Below are 22157 nucleotides of genomic sequence, written 5' to 3'. Positions count from 1 at the left end.
AATGTTTAAAGAATTTTAAGAAGATGATAATAAATGGAATTAGAATAAGATGTTAGTTGTGATTAAAATGTGTAAATTGGGGAAATATGATATGCTTCAATTAAGATTGCAAGAATGGTTGTGTGATGGTGAAGAGTAAATTGTATTGATGGTTATGGTATATTGGGTTAAATAGGAATGAGCTTTGAAAGGAAAAATGTGGTTTTTGGAAGAAAATGAAGTTTAGTGTAATTTGGTAAAAATGGTTTTTGGTGAACTTTGGAAGTCCATAACTTGCTCCTCAAATTTTGGATACAAATGAGGTTGGTTTTAAATCAAAGAATATTTGATAAGCTTGAGATTGATATAAGGTTTACGGAAATCCGAATTTTGTAGAGAAAGTTATGGATGATGGAAGTTTGGTATGAAAATTGTTTATGCAGGTAGCTGATTTTGGTTCTGCAGCTTTCAAGCAATCTGTTATTTTTTTGAAGAACGTACGTCCACGCGTACGCATGACCCACGCGTACGCGTGGCGTGACATTTTCAACTACGCATACGCGAGTAGCCATGCGTACGCGTGATGAGCCAACCTGCATGACCTGGCATACGCATGGAAGAAAATGCGCGCGCGTACTACTTTTTCTCACTTCCACGTTTGCTGCAAAACTGGATTTTTGGCATTTTAAACTAGATTTTCACTTCTAAACCTCCATTTTCTTCCCTTTAGACTTAAGATATAGCATTGAGTCCATTAGCTAGTTGAAGCTAGGACAATAAGGTAACTTGGGGATGAAGAAAGAGGTAAATATGATGAGTTATAAAGAAGAGATGTAAATGGGAAATGAAGATCTGATGCTATGATTTTGATAAATGATTATATAAAGATTATGGAAATGAAATGGCTTATGAATGATGATATCTGAGATACAAGTTTTCCTGGGTAAGAACCGTGACTTGCCACCACGTGTTTCAGGTTGAAACTCGATATTCTGTTGACCCTACGTCGTAAGGGTGACCGGGCACGTATAAATTCCTGGGTATGGATAGCCCCCATTGAGTGATTTGAATGATGAATGAATGTGAAATCTATGCATAGACTCATGAGCATGCGCGACGGGAGACAGTCTAAGGTTTTTGGACTTGTTGGGTTAGCTGGATAACCGACAGATGAGCCTCATCAGCCATAGGACAGGCATACATCATGTGCATTTGTGTGTTTTGATTGCTATGCATTTCTTGGGTTTGCCTAATTGAATATATACCTCCTGCTACCTGTATACTTGCTACTTGCACTATCTGCTTATTACTTGTGCATGAACTTGTTTGGTTGCTTGTTTCTGCTGAATTATGGAAGACGGAGGGATGGAGGAAAGGGTGAAATGGCTTGGTGTTATGTTAGGTTTAGAATTGAGTAAGTTTAGGCAGGTTTAGATTACCTACCCCTATTATGGCTTCTATTAGTAATTAAGTTTTACAATTGTACGACGAAGTTCTAGGATTTCTTCTGGCATTCCCAGGACCTTATTTATTATACGCGTGGCACCTTTACCATGCTGAGAATCTTCGGTTCTCATCCCATACTGTATTGTTGTTTTCAGATGCAGGTCGAGAGGCTCCTCGCTAGGCGTCTGGATCTTGAAGCAGAGTAGTCCCTGGGTTATTTTGGGCTTTATGATTGTATATATATATGTACCTATGTACTTAGCTTGCTCTCCAAGAAACTTATTTATTTTCTTCCTCCTAGAGGTTAAGGGAGAGCTAGGACCTTATTTTGAGTTTTAAGTACTTTGAGCTAGGACCTTATTTTGAGCTAGCACGATATTGTCCGCTTTGGCACACAAGGCCTCACGGTTTCTCCTTTGACGATAGGGATGATAGCCGAAGCCCCCCACACTCACTCGTCAAAACGCGTTATGCTAGGGAGAGGTATCCACACCCTTATAAGGCATGCTTCGTTCTCCTCCCCAACCGATGTGGGACCTTATCTGTAACAGCCCAGACCACCCGCTAGCACGATATTGTCCGCTTTGGCACACAAGGCCTCACGGTTTTGCCTTTGACAATAGGGATGATAGCCGAAGCCCCCCACATTCACTCGACAAAACGCGTCATGCTAGGGAGAGGTATCCACACCCTTATAAGGCATACTTCGTTCCCCTCCCCAACCAATGTGGGACCTTACAATCCACCCCCTAAGGGAGCCCAGCGCCCTCGCTGGCACATCGATCTGGGCTCCGGCTCTGATACCATCTGTAACAACCCAGACTACCCGCTAGTACGATATTGTCCGCTTTGGCACACAAGGCCTCACAGTTTTGCCTTTGACGATAGGGATGATAGCTGAAACCCCCCACACTCACTCGTCAAAACGCGTCATGCTAGGGAGAGGTATCCATACCCTTATAAGGCATGCTTCGTTCCCCTCCCCAACCGATGTGGGACCTTACACAGGCTGAGTCAGGAGCTAGTTATGCTGTTTTCTTGACTTTCCTTCACTCTCTTGTATATCTTTATCATTCCCTATTAGGTTTTTTAGCACACAAGTAATCCCATTCCTTGAGCGTTGCGCTTTTTATTTTGCGATTTTGTTTTACCCGTTTTTCAACGCTCCTTGTATATTATCTTTTCCACTATTATGTATATATTTTACTGTTTAGAGGTCCGTAACACCACACTACCTCTGTTCTACGACTTAAGCGTAAAACTCTGTGTAGTAGGGTGTTACAACCTCCCTCCTTCCACATCTAACTCTTTCTTCGCTGTCAGCATCGAAACCTCCTGCTGCCACTTCTCCCTCCGTCAACATTGCGACCTGTTCCATTACTAGATATTCTAGAAGCTTCTCGTCATGGACTTTGCTCGTGCGTCTGTGTCTCCCCAAACAGTACCAACAACTTTGTCACGTTAGTAGCTTGAAGAAAAACATATGTAACTTGAAAATAATATTATTTTTACAAGATGTCTAACTAATATTTTTTACTTTTTATTTATAAAATATATTTTTTTTTCTAAAGATTAAAATAACATATATTGTAGTTTATTATTTGACTAAAATATCCATCAATAATAATTATTATAATTATCTATAAATTAATGAAAATTATTTAGTTGACTCAAATAATAATATAGAATATATATTTATTATTATAATAAATTTTATTTATCTTTTATATTTTAACTTGTTACAAATATATTTAATTTGAAATTTTATGTTTTATTATGCTAAATTAAATAAATAGATAGATAAACAAAAAGATAAGAATTGAAATTAAATGAAAAAGATAAATTGAAATTAAAAAAAGATAGATAAAATTGAATGAAAGAGAATCACGCTACCTTTTATATAATTTTTTGATGTAACAAAAAAGAAAATTACTTGACCTCACTTGTCCACACCATGAATTGAGATAAATTGAAATTGAATAGAAAAAGTTTATTCTACATTCTATTCAATTTCAGATGGAATAAAAGGGATAGATATTCACTCAACCTCCCTTATCCTTACCAAAGTTTTCTCACGATATTGTCAAGTGTTTTTTTTCTCATGGTTACAATAATTTAAGAGGTACCTATACACCTCATATTAGGTTTAGGTTAAAGATAAAAAATCATAAGCCACTTATATAAAATCCAATCTTCAAACTAAACAAATAAAATAAAAATATGTAAAATTAAATTGACCATTCAAACACTTAAAAATATAAACTAATAACTATTAAATAATATCTACCTAAGTTACGAATATCTAAAAAAATGTATCAAATTATTAAAATAAATTTTATTTATTTTTGATATTTTATCAGATAATATGAACTATTTTAACTTCTTATAAAAATATCTAATTTAAAAATTTTATATATTTCATGATCATTAATGAAGTAAATTTTATTTATTATTAATGTAATAATTTTTTATTTTAATATTTTATCATTCATTATGAAATATATAAAGATTTTTAATATTTTTAATAAGTTAAAATATTTTATATTATGTGATGATAAAATTTACAATAATAATAAATATATATTTTATATTATTATTTTATTATTATTATTATTATTATTATTATTATTTAAATAAATTAAATAATTATCATTAATTCATATATATATATATATATATAATAATTATTGATGGATATAATTGTCAAATATATTAAATTAAAGTATATGTTATTTTAATCTTACATGAGAAAGGAATAATGTAAATTTTATAAATAGATGGAAAGAAAATATCATTTAAATATATATATCGTAACACAAGAGAACGTCAATGTCTCTTTAAACAATAGTATTCTTCACTAGGAATGGCAAAAAACCTGTCAAAATAAGTAACCGAAAGTATTATTTAAGATAGGAAATTAAATATGAATTTACAAAATATCTATGAAGATAGACTTAAGTATCCACCGGACAAAAATTCGTTAAATTCTTGCGAATATAAAGTTACCTAATTATCCATATATATATATACATACATACATACATACATATAATTAGGTGAATTTTTGCGAATATAAAGTTACCTAATTATCCACATATATATATATATATATATATATATATATATATTTCTCTTCTTTCTATTGTCACTCTCTCATATCTCAGTTAGATCATTTTTGTTCCTATTAATCATGGATTTGTGTTAGATTTTAATTATGTTATGTTCTTATGTTGAATTGTGTTGCATTGTATTAAATTCTATTAATTTATATTAGATTATTTTTTATTTTTTTATTTTTTAAACAATGATGAAGGCGAGAAAGAGAATACCGGCGGTTTCAAAAACTTCCGTTATTTTTTCAATGTATTATTTTAGCTACCGTATATGCTACTTTAATGTCTGTAACTCGAGCTTTGACTAGATCTCTGAAACAATACACAATACTAAGAAATTGAATTTCATTCCGTATTTACTACTGCAACACAAGATGATATGATGAGTATTCTTTTTCTATAAAATTAATTTTATTATATTCAAACTTGGGTAACAACATATTAAAAATTAGACAATAAAAGTAACATTATTATATATTTAATATATGAGATACTTCAAACACACGATAATATAAAGATTACAATACATAATACATCAAGCCTTGTACTATCATACCAAATACTTTTTGACTTTGTCTTCAATGAAACCTCATGCGAAGGCGTTTATAGTTAGTTGTTTTTAAATGAAATTACAAACCAAATATTGGTATGTGTCATGTTACTCAATTGAAAAAAATTTGATATATTTGTTAACTAATAGTTACAAACGTTGATATTAAATCTTCACATAAAGAATTACGTTAGACATTTTTGTCTAAGTTTTCACTCAGCTAACAATACAATCAAAACCTTATTCTTAAGCAAAAGATAATTATTAAAAAGTAACACAATCACATATATGCAGAGAGATATAATAAATTGCATCATATGGCTACGCTGCGGAGAACAACAGTTTCAATAGTGAGACCAGGACCAAACCCAAAAAGTACACCCCAATCAAGTCCTTCTCCGGTAGTTTTAAGTCCTGATTCAAGTGACTTCTTTCTCATCAAATCCATAATGAAGAACACACACGCACTTGACATGTTACCATAATTGCTAAGCACATCTCTGGTGGCTTTCATCTTCTCTGGCTTCAAGTTCACCTTCTCTTCAACTTGGTCCAAAATTGCACGTCCACCAGGGTGTGCAATCCAAAATATTGAGTTATAATCAGATATACCTAATGGATCAAAAGCTTTACTGAGTGCATCATTGATGTTTTGTGAAATAATATCCGGAACACTCTTGTTAAGATAGAATGTAAGTCCAACTTCACGAAGGAGACCACCGATGGCTCCATGGCTGTTAGGGACAAGTTGTTGATCAGTTGAAACAATCTCAAAGAGAGGATTCTCAACCTCTGGAACAGGATCAGAACCAATGATAATCGCAGCAGCTCCATCGGCAAACAATGCTTGCCCTACAAGACTATCCATGTCTGTCTCACTAGGACCACGAAAAGTGACTGAAGTATTTTCAGAACAAACAATAAGCACACGAGCATCCTTGTTGTTTTCAGCCAAGTCCTTAGCCAAACGAAGGACAGTGCCGCCAGCGAAGCAGCCTTGGTGGTACATCATGTACCTCTTGACGCTTGGGTCGAGCCCTAAGAGTACGATGAGTTCGTAATCAACGCCAGGCAACGCAACACCGCTGGTGGTGCAGAAGATCAAATGTGTGATCTTAGACATTGGCTGACCCCATTCCTTGATTGCCTTAGTTGCAGCCTCTTTTCCAACCCTTGGTACCTCCCTGATCATCATGTCTTCCCTTGCATCCAAGGACGGTGCTTTGTATGCGCACATGTTAGGATTCTCCTTCAGTATTTCTTCCGTTAGATATATATGTCTGTTCTTGATCTGTGTTCTCTCACCTGAAATAATAATATGTAATTCACATCCATCAAGTTATTTGTCAAATATAAAAATTGTTTATCACCATTTTTATTATTTTTGTCACATTTGTAAATTTTTTGAGCTATTTTTGTAGTGATTTGAATCTTTAGATGCTATTTTAATGGTTTATCCAAAAACTTATAATTATAAAAATAATTTTATCGTTAAATAGTTATTATTATTATTAACATTAAGCAGTGAATATGATATATCGTATAATATGTTAATTATTACGTATTAATTAATATAAATTTAAAACGACGAATTTTTTTTAATAAATATTTAAAACAAAACAAAACTATAAAACTACGTACAAATGCGCTGAAATTTCTTCTTGAGGTCGGTCATGTGCTCGCTATTGGTTACTCTAAAATAGTAATCTGCGTATGTGCTCTGATCAACACAGTTTGGTGGATTTGCTGTGCCAATCGCTAAGACGGTTGCAGGACCTTCTGCTCTTTGAACCTTGCGGATGTCACTTGCAGACACCATCTTCTCTTAGCTGTGTTTTTTGGAATAGCAAAGCTTGGCTATGTTGTTTGGGATAGGAAAGCTTATTAGCTATGTTCTTTGGGATTTTGGTGAAGACTTAGGCAGGGGGAGGAGGGATATTTATATGCATGAGAGTAGGGGCATATGTGGCATTGAATGGACGAAATGGAACATACATAGAAAAAGCGTGCTCAAACGATGTTCTCTGACTTCTTGGTTGTTTTATTGCTTTACTTTGACTTTGATTGATTGTTTATATATCATTGATTTATTTTACATATTTGTGTAGTTTTAGTATTATTTAATTCCTGATATTGTGGATGGCAGCTCAGATTGGTGGTATATTTCTTTAATTCTTTATAGTGCTGTATGTATATATATTTTGTGTTTGGTAGAATATATTGTATTTATTTGTTGTTTCGCTTTTCTTTTTTTTTTTCTTTTTTTTTTTATTTATGGCAATCGACTTTGATTTGGTTTGTTAGAAATGTCTTAGTTTTGGGCATATCATCGAATAGGTGCATGCAGTAGGTAGCTGGGCACACGTGCTTTTTATTACCATTATATCCATGTCATGTTGAAATTAAATCTCTCGAATTAAAAATGTTTGTGTGTTACTTATTAACTAGTGGTACTTAATTATGTTTATTTATAGTTAAGTAATCTTATTATTTTTATATAAATTTCGATATTCAAAGACGATGTATTTGACTGGGTGTGTGAGGAGTTTGGTGGATGCTGACAATGGAGAGTCACTCCGATCCCCGCGTCTAATTAATTAGTCTTGTACATATTAAACAATAATATAACTTTTGTATGTATTTATATATTTTATATTTATTTATTTTTAAAAAATATTATATTTATCATTTTAAAATATTTTATATTAAAATATATTTATGTATGTATATATTAATATATTCTATATTTATACAATCTATCAATATTTTTTTATAATATTCTTTGATATGATGTTTATTTAATAAAATCTAATGGTTCATAAAAAGTAGTACATTTAATACGCACAAAATTGTTAGACTCATTTTAAATAGATGGTCAGTCTAAAATCAGTCTATGTTTTTTGAGCTTATTTAATGCACTATAAAATTTAAAGCATTAGATTAGGTTAATAAAAAAATCTAATAATTTTTATTTAATCTATAAATAACTTATTAAATTTATAAATAACTTATTAAAATTTACACTAAAAGATAACAAGTTTTTCAATATTTTAAATTTGCCCCAATAATAAAATTTGACCGATTCAACAATCAAGTCCTCATTTTAGCTCAGCCTTAGTTATCAACTATATATAGTCTTATACTCTTATTCATGATCGGATCTTAGTAAATGAAAGTTTCTTCACATTGTTCTTTGGTATCTGGATTAAGCTTTAATCAAATTGTTGATTTCTAATGGTAACGAATTGTAGACATTAGCGCACGCTTCAACCAGGTTGTCAAGGATAAGTGTGTTACAGTTGAGCCTCCTAATGATCCTACATTTGTGTATGGACAAAGTCACAAAACGGTGTTGCTGTTGCATTGTTATTATCCAGCTTGTCCTTTTGAATATGGTGATTTCTCTGGTAGTTGGTCTTCTCAAATAATTGAAGTAGTTCAAGATGCGCAGCCTCCTCCAACACGCAAGAAAGATTCTGCCTTGTGGGTACTAAGCTAGTTGCATATAGAATATTCATTCAATCCTAAGATACCACCTAAGGTCACTACAAGAAAAATGCTGATAGCCGTCAAATTTACCGTTGGATTTGGCGTCAGGCATTAGCGGCGAGTTTTTCGTCAAATTTACCATCGGAATTGACAATAAATTCGTCACCCTAAAATATTATTATCGGAGTTGATGTTCCGACGGTAATGTCGACAACAAAAATTGAAGGGGAAAAAAAATTTTGGTGCACTAGCTACCATCGTATTTATTGGCGAGTAAATCCGACGCTGAACCTTGTTTAGTGAAACGCTGCATTTTGGTTACCCGCACCACGCTACCGTTAGATTAATCCGATGGTAAATTCGACGGTAATCGTGCCCTAAATTCGAACCGTAAACCCTCTTCCTCTTTATTTCGAAATTGGTTTCTATCTTTACTCTCTTACCTTCCCCCCCCCCTCTCTCTCTCTCTCTCTCTCTCTCTCTCTCTCTCTCTCTAACCTCGCAGTCTCTCTCTAGCCCCGTGCCGTCGTTGCTGGAACCATCGTTGCTACCCTGCCCTGCAGCCGCTGCTCAAAACGCCCCTTCACTGTTATCTGTTCTCGCCGTTGTTGGCCTACTGTCATTGGAAAGGCCACCACCGCCGCTGCTCGAACCACCCATTTCTGTTCCAGGTTTTCTCTCTTCTCTCTTTCAATTAGTTTAATTAGATTAATTTATGTTTTAGTTGATTTTAGGTGGTTAGGGGTTTTCATTGAATCTGTTTTTCATGCTATTTAATTTCTATTTAGTTAATCTTAATTTCATTTAGTTAGTTGATTTTTAGTACATAGTTTAGGTAGATTAATTTTTGTTGTAAATTGATTTTAGGCGGTGAGGTTAGGATAATTTAGTTAGATTGATAGGTTCTGATCTCTACTCAATGTCTTTGGAATTATTATCTGAGATTGCCGATTGTTGTTGCTGGGATTATTTGAATTAGATCGAATGGGACACGTGGTTGAAGTAGAGGGCGGGCTTCCAACAAATTCCCTAGGATTATTTTGCTGATTCATATTGCTACTGGAAGTGCTGGTTTATGCTGATTAATTACAGCGTTCTGCCGTATGCATAGCTAGTGATGTTTCATCATGTTATTTTGTACCTTTTTGAGTTTGCATAGGATAATTTTTTGGATTGTTAGAATGCTTTGAAAGTTAGAATGCTTTGTTAGAATGCTATGAAAGTTAGAATACTTTGAAAAGAAAATAAGATAGAATGAAGTTAAAATGGTCTGAAAGTCTAATTTAATGATTTTGAAACTAAAACACTACGTAATTTTCTTTTTTTATTTACTAAACTAAACCACTTTTTGAATTATTTGTTATTTCTTGAGTTTCTTCTTATGTCATTATTGGTTGGTGTTTGTTATGTTATTAATATGTTACTAATGTATTCGCTGTACAGACATGACGATAGACAGCAGGGGTAGGTCGAGTGGAACACGTGGTCGTAGTAGAGGGCGGGCTTCCACCAAACCCCCTAGGGTTGCCTAGTCATCGCCCGCTATCCTAGCTACCCCGTCGACCCATGTGACGTCACAGGCAGGTCCATCGGACTAGCAATTTATCATGGTCCCAAACCCGAACTAGATGCCTCCTTCTGCTACGCCCCCTGCAAATGCAGCGACGATGTCGACAGAGCCTGCGGTGGGTGATACCTCCAATGCCCCCGAGTAGGATTTCCCTCCACCATCGCCCGTCATCCGGCTGAGGATTTGGCCCGATGGCATGCTGTCATGAGTTTAATTTTTTAATATTAAGTTTGTTTATCTTAAGTTTGTTTGTGCTAAGTTTGTTTATCTTATTTGATTGTTAATGTGCGGTCTGTTCTCTGACAGGTTTGCACCAAACCCAAATGCTTGCACACAGAAGATATCTGAGGTTATTAAGTCCATGTATGACCATTCGTGGCCGATCTACACGCAGATCCTGGCTAAGACCAGAGAGCGCTGGTTTCAGAAGTGGGCAGTAAGAACCCAATTTGGTTAGAATTAATTTACTATATTTGAACTGTATTTTTTCCAACTAAATAAAGTTGGTGAATCACTTTGTGCAATTGAAATTCATATGGGATATAGAGCATAACCTCATGATCTGGAAGATCTATGACCACCGAACAACCAAACGTTTTCAGCAGATGATGAGCGATGTTCGTCAGGAAAAAGACCACCTAACCTTGTGGATCCGTCCAAACATCAAGCGTGATCTGGAGGCTCATTTTAGAGATAACAAGGGCTTCAAGCGTCGCTGTCTAACGAACATCACCAACAGGACTTCGCCCCAGTCGTCGAGGTATACTAGTGGGTCGGCGACCTTCATGAAGACGAAGACGAGACTGGTAAGAATTTTAGCATTGTTTTTTGTTATAGTAGTCACTTGAATTAGTTAGTAGAGTTTAGGGTGTTTAATTTCCTTTTTCATTATCAAGTTACTTAAGTAGTTAGTAGAGTTTAGAGTGTTTAATTTTAAGTTTTTCTGGATTTAGGTGGTTAGAATAGGTTAGATAGGCTCTGAGATTGCTGGAAAATGTTGGATTATTTAACTATTTGTTGATTCCTGTTGCTGAAATTAATAGGAAAATGCTTGACTGTGAAAATAATGATGTTAATTTAGGTTTGACGGAACCCTTCAAGGGTGGCTAAATCCGAATTTCGGGGAGACTCTGTCAAAATTTTTATAAGATTTTTAATGAAATAAAAAAATTAAAATTATGTTTTCGAAATTAGAATTAAGATTTCCTGCTTCATATATATTTGTCTATCATTGTTTAATTTGTTCATTTATTTTATTATTTGGTTGATATATTAATTTGTAGTCTAAGTCGTTGGATCGTGAGGTGACACTAGCGGATACCTCCAAGTATACCCATACTTTGAAGGCAAACAAGGAGAGATTTGTTGATGAGCGGTCGGCGAGACATTATATAAGTTTAAATTAATCCTAAATTTCAGCTTTATTTGGTTTAAAGTCAATTATTTAACTATTATCCTAATCATAACTAACGTGTGTGCTGCAGGAGGAGTATCAGCAGAGGTTGGAGGCCGCGACTCAGCAATCTCAGCTACCTAGTGGAGTCGATGAAGCCATCTCCGATACCTCAGTCGTGGATTACAACAGGATTTGGTGCGAGACCGTCTCTGAACCCTACAAGAATCACCGCTACGGGATTGGCTCGTTCTTCACCAGTGGCCTCTGCTCCTCTGTGTTGGCGGCTTCCTACCTTTGCCACCAGCCTTGCTGATCCCCAGAAAGTTATCGACCTGAGGGAGGAGGTGTAGAAGCTAAGACAGGAGCTTCACTAGCAACCGGAGTAGTCTGAGCAGAGGTATCGAGAGATTCTTGCAAGCATTGCCACTAGCTCAGACCTAACGGAGAAGTTAGAGTAGCTCGATTGGTTGTGATAGCAGATGGAGGAGTACAGCCAGCAGATGCGTGCTAGAGGCAGCGGCACTGCTGGTTCCAACGGCAACGCTACTTGTGGGGGACCGACGACAGCAGCTACTCCGCCGCCTCAGCAGAAGGACCACGACGCTGCCGCTACCGATGATTATCAGGATCTGTAGGGGTTAGGTTTCTATGCATTTTTGTTAGTTTAGGGTACAATACTCTGCTTCTATGATATTTTATTGTTAACAAGTGTTTTAATTTCATTTGACTGTTAGTTGTGGCTAAACAATGCCAGAAAAAAAAATAAAAAGCCTACTGGTGGATGTTCCGTCGGATTAATCATCAACTCAGACTCGACAATCCATTGAAAGAACCAACGAAAAAATCCGCCGATAATTTGCGTTAGACGAAAAAATCTTCCAATAAAAATTTTCTTGTGCCGTTTATAGTCAACTCAGTTTTTAGATTATTTAGTTGCTTAATAGTTGCGAAACATTTTGGCAAATTCATCAAATAGCATTATTCCAGCAGAATGTTTCCTTCACATTTCTTGGTATGACTTACATTGTTTAATAAAATAAGTTAATTATTAGTACTTGTTAGCCACCAATAATTGTCTCACTGTGCAGGTTTCTTTTGTAGTTAGTACTTGTTTAATTGCTAGAGATGGATTAGTTAATGTAGATAGTAATTATTTAAAATTCATGTAATTAGATACTAGTTATTCAAGTGTCAAAGCTCAAAGCATAAAACTATTTCGTGCTAAAATTTGTTTCAACTTTCAACACTCCAACATATTAAAAGGGTTAGATTTCTCCATTTTAGACCAAAGAAAAATAAGAAAACAGAAGAAGTGCACTTTATATATAAACAAATAGTCTAATTTGTTTATGTTTGAGTCAGTCAAACAATGACATTAGAAATTCTTCTATTGATTATGATACTTGTTATTGCTGAAAGTTTCTGAAACCTAATTCCTCTTTAGTGGATTTAAGTTGATTTGAATGGCTGGTTATTATTTTTTAGTTTTCATGATTATGATTCCTGATTCTTGTTTTCTAGATAAGTAAAGTATCATTTTTATCCCCAACATTTGGGGTTAGTCCCAAAATTGTCCCTGACGTTTAAATCGTCCTATTTAAGTCCCTAACGTTTCAAAATTGGTTCAATGTTGTCCTGCCATTAGAGATCTGTTAACAGAATTGACGGCAGGACAAAATTGAGATGATTTTGAAACATTAGAGACTTAAATAGGACGAAAATGTTGGGGACAAAAATGATACATAAAAATAAATTTTAATTTTATCCTTCAATAATATCAATTTTTTATGCTACATAGTTATTCAATTATTTTTTAACTACATCTAAATAAATTAAACTTAATCACATTAATTTTATTCTAAATAAATTTATTTTTTTTTTATAATTTTACTCTTAAAGATTTTTACTCATCATGAAATATTTGTAGAATAAATAGTACATAAACTTGCAAAAAAAGAAAAAATGATACATGTACAATAAAGTATAAATTGTATTTTTTGTCTCTAATGTATCAAAATTCTTTAATGTTTAAGAGTAAAAGTCATTAAAAGTAAAATTATAAAAACTAAATTTATTTAGAATGAAAGTAATGTGATTATGTGTAATTTACTTAGATGTGATTAAAAAATAATTGAATAACTATGTACCGTAAAAAATTGATATTATTAAAAGATAAAATTAAAATTTATTTCTATGTATCGTTTTTGTCTCCAACGTTTTCGTCCTATTTACATCCCTAACGTTTCAAAATCGTCAAAATTTTGTCCCATCATCAATTCTGTTAATAGATCCCTACCGGCAGGACAACATTGAACCAATTTTAAAAGGTTAGGGACTTAAATATGACGATTTAAATGTTAGGGATAACTTTGGGACTTACCCCAAACGTTGGGGACAAAAATGATACTTTACTCTTTCTAGATTTAATGATTAGTGTTGATTCTTGTTTGTGGGTTGTTGTTAGGTTTTTGCCGAACCCGAACGTGTTGATTCTTGTTTGGTTGTTGTTGTTAGGTTTTATGCAGGAGATGACGAATGTCATAAAGCTGATGTACGAACAGCCCTAACCCAGCTACACAAATATCTCCACTGAGACTAGGCAGCGCTGATTTGAGAAATGAGCCGTTTTAAACCTTTTTAACTAGTTTATATCCTCTATCTTGTTTACCTAAAATTAAAGCTTCTTTGTTGCAGCTGTACTTTATTTGGGATGCTGAGCACGACCTGACTATTTGGAAGATATTCGACTATAGGATGGGTCAGCGACTCAAGCAGATGCTGGATGATGTTCGTCATGGTTGGGACCAGTGGATGCGCTGGCCTTGACCGGAGGTAAAGAAGGGGATGTTAGCTCATTCAGAGGCCGACTCGGGGTTCAGGTGTTGGCGTCTCACCAACTGAGCTAATAGGGCATCGACCAGGTCATCCAGGTACACTGGCAGCTCGGCAACCTTCATGAAGACGAAGGCCATGCTGGTATATAGTTCCTTTAATATTGTTAATAACTTCGTTATGTTATTTATTTTGCATATCATTACTAGGCATTCTATTAATTTTGTATTTCAATGCAACTGGTGTAGTCGAAGGCATTGGAACGTGAGGCCATATTGGAGGAGACGTTCAAGTATACCCACATGTTGAAGGAGAACAAAGCGAGATTTGTTGATCAACGGTCTCAAGACCATTATGTGAGTAAACATATAACTGATTATCTTTTGCTATGAAATTATTAGAGATTAACTATATATCTTTCTTACTAATCACAGTAACTTGTGCTAATTGCACAGGAGTCTTACACACAGAGACTAGAGCCCGCGACTCAGCAGTCTCAGCAAAGTGGGGAAGACGCCACTGATGGATCTGTGGCCTCAGTCGTCGACCCCGATGCGGTTTGGCACGAGACCGCCTCAGCCTCGTACAAGAATAGCGTATACAGGATGGGGTCGTTCTTCACCAGCAGCCTTCTCACCTCGACGTTGAGGCCGTCGTCAGGCTCTACAACCAGTCAAGCCGTCCAGCTCGAGAAAGGCGTGGATTTAAAGCTCCAGGTGCAGGAGCTCCAGCGCAGCCTTCATTAGCAGGCTCAGGAGCTTAATGATTATCAGGAGAGGAATCCGAAGATCCTCACCCGGGTGACGTCTATGGATGAGCTCAGGCTGGAGTTTAGGGAGTCGCTAGAGCAGATGCAGCGTATGGAGGCTCAGATGGAGGTGTACCAGGCCCAGATGCACGCCGCTGGCATCGACCTTGCTAGTGGGAATGGTAGAACTGGTGGCACATGGACATCGTCACCGAGTCCTACACCCCCGACTTAGGGCCACGAAACTGACGACGACGATTACCTGAATTTGTAGATATTAGGTTTTTGTTTTATTGTTTCATACATTTATTTGGTGTACTTGACTTTTATTTAATTTGCACATTGTATTATTTGTTTATTTTAAATAAAAAAGTCTTCATTATTTATGAATTGACCACTAATTGTACGAAAAAATTTAAATTTAAAATTAAAATTAACTATTTATTTCAAATTCCAAAAAAAAAATTGACATTACCGTTGGAATTACGGTAGGAATTATCCAATGGTAACATGGTGCAAAACAACATGTTTGGTACCAACATTACTGTCGAAAAAATCCACCGGTAATTAATTGGTTTTCTGAGTTGGTAATCCACTGCAAAATCCGACAGTAATTCTGTCGGACGAAATAAATCCAACGGTAAATATTTACCGGCGAGGTTTTTACCGTCTGATTATTTTCGATGGTAAATCCGATGATAAATTGATTACCATCGGATATATTTAAAGAATCCGACGGTAAATCTGACATTACTCAGCATTTTTCTTATAGTGCAAGACATCTCCACTAAGATATGTGTGATCCCCAAGGTTGAAATCGAGCTACAAGATAGTAGATTCTATCACGTATATCAAATTTGGAAACTTACTTTACGCAACGCACCAACTTATATGTTTCATCTTCCACACAGTAAATGTACAGTTACCTTGAAAAATATTGCAATGATACTTGATATCCCAATAGATGGTATGCCTATGTTAGAATTTACAAATAACAATGTTACTGGCCTCAAATATAAATTTATGATACAATTTAGCATTTTACCTACTGTAGTTGATCGTAAAGGAAGCCGTGTCAAGTTTGCATGGCTTTGCACCTAAATCACTGCATGTAGTTGGGTACAACACTTGGTAGACAGATGTACGTGAATATTCACATATTATTTGTTTGGGACAAATTTGTTTTATGACAAGTTAGGATTGTTAATCTACTGGAAGTTCTTGCCTCTGTTCCAAAATCTTTCTAAGATTAGGGATTTTAGTTGGGAATCTGCTTGCCTGACACATTTATATAGAGCATTATGTCGGACATCATGTTATGATTACAAGGATGTGGATGGCACTTTGGCACTACTATGTGTATAGGCTTGGGAACGGTTACCATTCCTAGCACTGGTTCAATCACAGCAAAAATTTCAGCTTACTTGCAAGTAAAATTACTTAATATATATTATTTAAATATATTATTAAATATATCGATTGTGAAAATTAAGGTTTTATTTTATTTCAGCTGGATTGATTGGCGATCGCAATTTCAAGGATATAAAAAGTGGACCATCTCTCATATCAGGCAGTTACTAGATGATATTCTTGCAGATGGAGTAAAGTTTTTATTCTATTTAATTGTGTTTCTATTATTGTGCATCTTTTATTTATATTTATACGTTTATTTTGTTACATTTTTGGCTTTTTGCAGTTTATGTGAACCCAAATAGTCATGATCATTAGGGGTGCACATTAAAAAATCAAAATGTGGTCAACCAGTTAAAAAATCATAACCATATTTTAGTTAACCAATTTAACAAAATAATTTTAAAATCATATCTATATTTTTTAAAATTGGTTAACCGTACCAAAAACCAAATTTAAAAAAACCGATTAACCAAAACCAAAACCAAATTTTAAAAAAATTTAATTTTAATTTTCTAGAATAAAAATTCAATTTTAAAAAAAATAGTTTTTTTAGAAAACCAGTTTCTTAATCCGAAAATCGGTTTTTTGGTTTAAAAATCAATTTTTTATCCAAAAATTGGTTTTATTTTTTCAAAAACCAGTTATTTTTCAAAATCGATTTTTATTCTTATAACCGGTTAAAAACCGATTTTTAAATTTTATAACCGGTTAATAACTAGTTTTATCATATAAAAGCAATTTGGTTAATTAACCAAGAATAAATTTTTGGTTAACCAAAAAATAAATTTGGTTTTTAGATTAACCAAACCATGTACAACCTTAATGATCATATAAGGAACATTGTAGTTCCAAATGACATCTTGCAGCATTGCTTAATATAGAGTGCAACCGTGTAACATGATAAGTGCCCTCAACTATTATATCATCTTTATCCACATCTTCAGTTCGACCAGCAATATGATAAGTTTCCTCAAATTTCTTTTCATTTTTAGTGTTATAAATCGTCCAGTCGATATTAGATTTTGATAAATAACCTCAACAAATTCTTTTAACTCAACATATAACTCGATAACTGACACTTGTGTCCGAGTTTGCTGGTAGATCGAGAACATCCCTTGCATACTTGCTTCATTAGCCACATACATTATTTGAAACTGAACGAAACCATCGAATACTAATACAGTCTGTCTACAAAGAATATTTGTAACTCTCTTTAATACTTGATTATCAATATATTGACAAAGTATACTCTTAGATTTCTCATATGTTATTACAAAAGGAATAACAAAATCACATAGATTTTCACACACAAAACTCACACCTTTAAATTTTTCAGAAAAAATTGACCATTATAATATATTTTCAACCTAGCACCTCTCTCCATTTTTATAATCTTACACTCTCAAGGAAAAAATCTCTCACACTCACACTCACACTCACACTCACACTCAACCTAACAAATCTATTCTTCCTTTTATAACACTTCAATTATATTTTTTAAATAGAAAAAATACAATACGCCTCCTGTATAACGTCAATATGCCCCTGTGTAATGTCAATACACCTCCTGTGTATTGACAATAACTCCATGTATTGTGTTTTTAATATTAAAATAACACAATACGTCCCTGCATCTTGTACTTTTAAATATTTAAAAATGCAATACGCTTTTTGTATATTACTGCAGATAAATTTAAAAAAAAATTGCTACAACAATTTGTCCACCACAAATTGTCCCACCCAAAATTTTAAAAAATACATAAGATCTAATAATTAAGTGTTATACCAAAACCTGATAAATATCTAAAAAAACAAATATCTAAAAAAACAGCAACGAAGTTGTTATTTTTGCAAAATTGACTAATAAATATATTAAAGCATAAATGTTCTTATTTTGTTACAAAATGAACATTAATGAATTTTTTATTTAGATAAAAAATTAAACTCCTAGGTTTTTGTAATAATTTATTAAACTTAATTAATAGTATTTTATTAACATATAAAACCAAAAACATAAAAGTTTATTAATATTCTCAAATAAACATTAGATAGAATAAAATGATAATCCTACGACATACATTTAACTGTACAATATTTTCAAACATGAGAAAATAATATTTTTTTAAGAGATGTCTAAATAATATTTTTTACTTTTTATTTATAAAATATATATTTTGCTTTTTTTAAGATTAAAATAACAGACATTATTATAGTTTATTTGACTAAAATCTATCAATAATTATTATTTATTATCATCTATAAATTAATAAAAATAATTTAGTTGCTTAAAAAAAAAAAATAATAATAATATAGAGTATATGTAAACTCCGCTAAAATTAGTAAATAATTAGTCAATAAATTGAATTTTAATTAAGAAAATTAAAAATATAAATATAATATCAAAATAGGATAGAGCTCTTCAAAACGAGAATCTTCCACAGCAACATCAAGGCCAGAATAGCTTCCGGAGGTTCAATAATAATAATAACCAGGGAAGAGGACGCGGAAAACAGGCTCAGCTTCCGCAGGACGGCTTGACTTGCAGGAGGTGTGGAAGGTACCACCCAAACACTCCGCAGGCGGGACGAGTGTATACTATGATGGCGGCTGGTGCTGAGAGCATAGATGCTCCGGTTAGAGGTAATGATGAACTAGTAATCAAAATTTTGACTGCTTTACATGATGATGACCTGTAACACTTATCATAATCCACCACCGGGTTGTGAGAATTGTGATTTCCAAGGAAATGATCAAAAGATGACTTTTTATTACTGAGACAAACAGTATTTGGTTGACTTTGAGGGAGTGACTAGGTTCTTGAAGAATAATAGCTAGAGTTATTGGTGCACGAAATTACAATCACACTTTTGCAACTCCGCACGACTAACCAGCAAGTGCACTAGGTCGTCCAAGTAATACCTTACGTGAGTAAGGGTTGATCCCACGGAGATTGTCGGCTTGAAGCAAGCTATGGTTATCTTGTAACTCTTAGTCAGGATATCAATAATTCTCAGATTTAATTGTAAAAAGTAAAAGAACATGAAATAAATACTTGTTATGCAGTAATGAAGAACAAGTTAAGGCTTTGGAGATGCTTTGTCTTCTGAATCTCTGCTTTCCTACTATCTTCTTCTTCATACACGCAAGGCTCCTTCTATAGCAAGCTTTATGTTGGGCATCACCGTTGTCAATGGCTACTTCCCGTCCTCTCAGTGAAAACGTTCCAAATGCGCTGTCACCGCATGGCTAATCATCTGTCAGTTCTCGATCATGCTGGAATAGGATCCATTGATCCTTTTGCGTCTGTTACACGCCCAACAATCGCGAGTTCGAAGCTCGTCACAGCCATCCCTTCCCAGATCCTACTTAGAATACCACAGACAAGGTTTAGATGTTCCGGATCTCAGGAATGGCCGCCAATAATTCTAGCTTATACCACGAAGACTCTGATCTGAATCATGAGGCTAAGAGATATGCATTCAATCTAAGGTAGAACGGATGTGGTTTTCAGGCATGCGTTCATAGGTGAGAATGATGATGAGTGTCACAGATCATCACATTCATCAGGTTGAAGTGCGAATGAATATCTTAGAATAGAAGCAAGCGTGATAGAATGAAAAACAGTAGTAATTGCATTAATTCATGAAGAACAGCAGAGCTCCTTACCCCCAACAATGGATTTTAGAGACTCATGCCATAGAGAATACAATAGGAAACGTGTAAAGTGTCATGAGGTACAAAATGAATCACTAAAAGTAGTTTTTATAGTAAACTGGTGACCTAGGGTTACAGAAAATGAGTAAGCTAGGGTGTTTAGTGTAAAAATCCACTTCCGGGGCCTACTTGGTGTGTGCTTGGGCTGAGCATTGAAGCTTTCATGTGTAGAGACTTTTCTTGGAGTTAAACGCCAGCTTTTGTGCCAGTTTGGGCGTTTAACTCCAGTTTTTATGCCAGTTCCGGCGTTAAACGCCAGAATTCTTGAGCTGACTTTGAACGCCTGTTTGGGATATCAAATCTCGGGCAAAGTATAGACTATTATATATTGCTGGAAAGCCTAGGATGTCTACTTTCCAACGCAATTGAGAGCGCACCAATTGGGTATCTGTAGCTCCAGAAAATCTTCTTCGAGTACAGGGAGGTCAGAATCCAACAGCATCTGCAGTCCTTTTTCAGCCTCTGAATCAGATTTTTGCTCAGGTCCCTCAATTTCAGCCAGAAAATACCTGAAATCACAGAAAAAATACACAAACTCATAGTAAAGTACAGAAAAGTGAATTTTAAATAAAAACTAATAAAAATATAATAAAAACTAATTAAAATATACTAAAAACATACTAAAAACAATGCCAAAAAGCGTATAAATTATCCGCTCATCACAACACCAAACTTAAATTGTTGCTTGTCCCCAAGCAACTAAAAATCAAATAGGATAAAAACAAGAGAATATACAATGAATTCCAAAAACATCTATGAAGATCAGTATTAATTTTAGCTTTTTGCCTCTGAATAGTTTTGGCATCTCACTTTTTCCTTTGAAGTTCAGAATGATTGGCTTCTATAGGAACTCAGAATCCAGATAGTGTTATTGATTCTCCTAGTTAAGTATGTTGATTCTTGAACACAGCTACTTTATGAGTCTTGGCCGTGACCCTAAGCATTTTGTTTTTCAGTATTACTACCGGATACATAAATGCCACAGACACATAACTGGGTGAACCTTTTCAGATTGTGACTTAGCTTTGCTAGAGTCCCCAATTAGAGGTGTCCAGAGCTCTTAAGCACACTCTTTTTGCTTTAGGACCACGACTTTAACCGCTCAGTCTCAAGTTTTCACTTGACACCTTCACGCCACAAGCACATGGTTAGGGACAGCTTGGTTTAGCCGCTTAGGCCAGGATTTTATTCCTGTGGGCCCTCCTATCCACTGATGGTCAAAGCCTTGGATCCTTTTTATTTTACCCTTGCCTTTTGGTTTAAAGGGTTATTGGCTTTTTCTGCTTGCTTTTTCTTTTTCTTCTCTTTTTTTTTGCAAGCTTTTTATTCACTATTTTTTCTTGCTTCAAGAATCAATTTTATGATTTTTCAGATTATCAAATAACATTTCTCCTTTTCCATCATTCTTTCAAGAGCCAACAATTTTAACATTCATGAACAACAAATTCAAAAATATGCACTGTTCACGCATTCATTCAGAAAAACAATAGTATTTCCACCACATCAAAATAACTAAACTGTTTTAAAATTTGAAATTCATGCACTTCTTTTTCTTTTTCAATTAAAAACATTTTTCATTTAAGAAAGGTGATGGATTCATTTTCATAGCTTTAAGGCATAGACACTTAGACACTAATGATCATGTAATAAAGACACAAACATAAATAAACATAAGGCATAAAAATTCGAAAAACAGAAAATAAAGAACAAGAAAATTAAAGAACGGGTCCACCTTAGTGATGGCGGCTTGTTCTTCCTCTTGAAGATCTTATGGAGTGCTTGAGCTCCTCAATGTCTCTCCCTTGCCTTTGTTGCTCCTCTCTCATGGTTCTTTGGTCTTCTCTAATTTCATGGAGGAGGATGGAATGCTCTTGGTGCTCCACCCTTAGTTGTCCCATGTTGGAACT

At 34.4% G+C, this 22157-nt stretch overlaps 1 protein-coding gene across 1 annotated transcript; it reads right to left on the bottom strand.

Moving 5' to 3' along the window:
- Window positions 1-5204: 5204 nt before the first annotated feature.
- LOC107638904 (stilbene synthase 1-like) lies at window positions 5205-6998 on the bottom strand. Its single transcript, XM_088483999.1, has 2 exons — window positions 6730-6998; window positions 5205-6393 (listed from the first exon to the last, which is right to left on the bottom strand). Exons 1-2 carry the CDS (start codon window positions 6905-6907, stop codon window positions 5402-5404), a joined length of 1170 nt encoding a protein of 389 aa, XP_088340125.1. The 5' UTR covers window positions 6908-6998; the 3' UTR covers window positions 5205-5401.
- Window positions 6999-22157: the final 15159 nt, after the last annotated feature.

The sequence above is a fragment of the Arachis ipaensis genome, chromosome B4, assembly GCF_059453495.1.
Source record: "Arachis ipaensis isolate K30076 ecotype BB chromosome B4, ASM5945349v1, whole genome shotgun sequence".
NCBI classification, from domain to species: Eukaryota; Viridiplantae; Streptophyta; class Magnoliopsida; order Fabales; family Fabaceae; genus Arachis; species Arachis ipaensis.
Note: the sequence above shows the minus strand (reverse complement) of the source record. Positions and strands in the feature narration are given on the sequence as shown.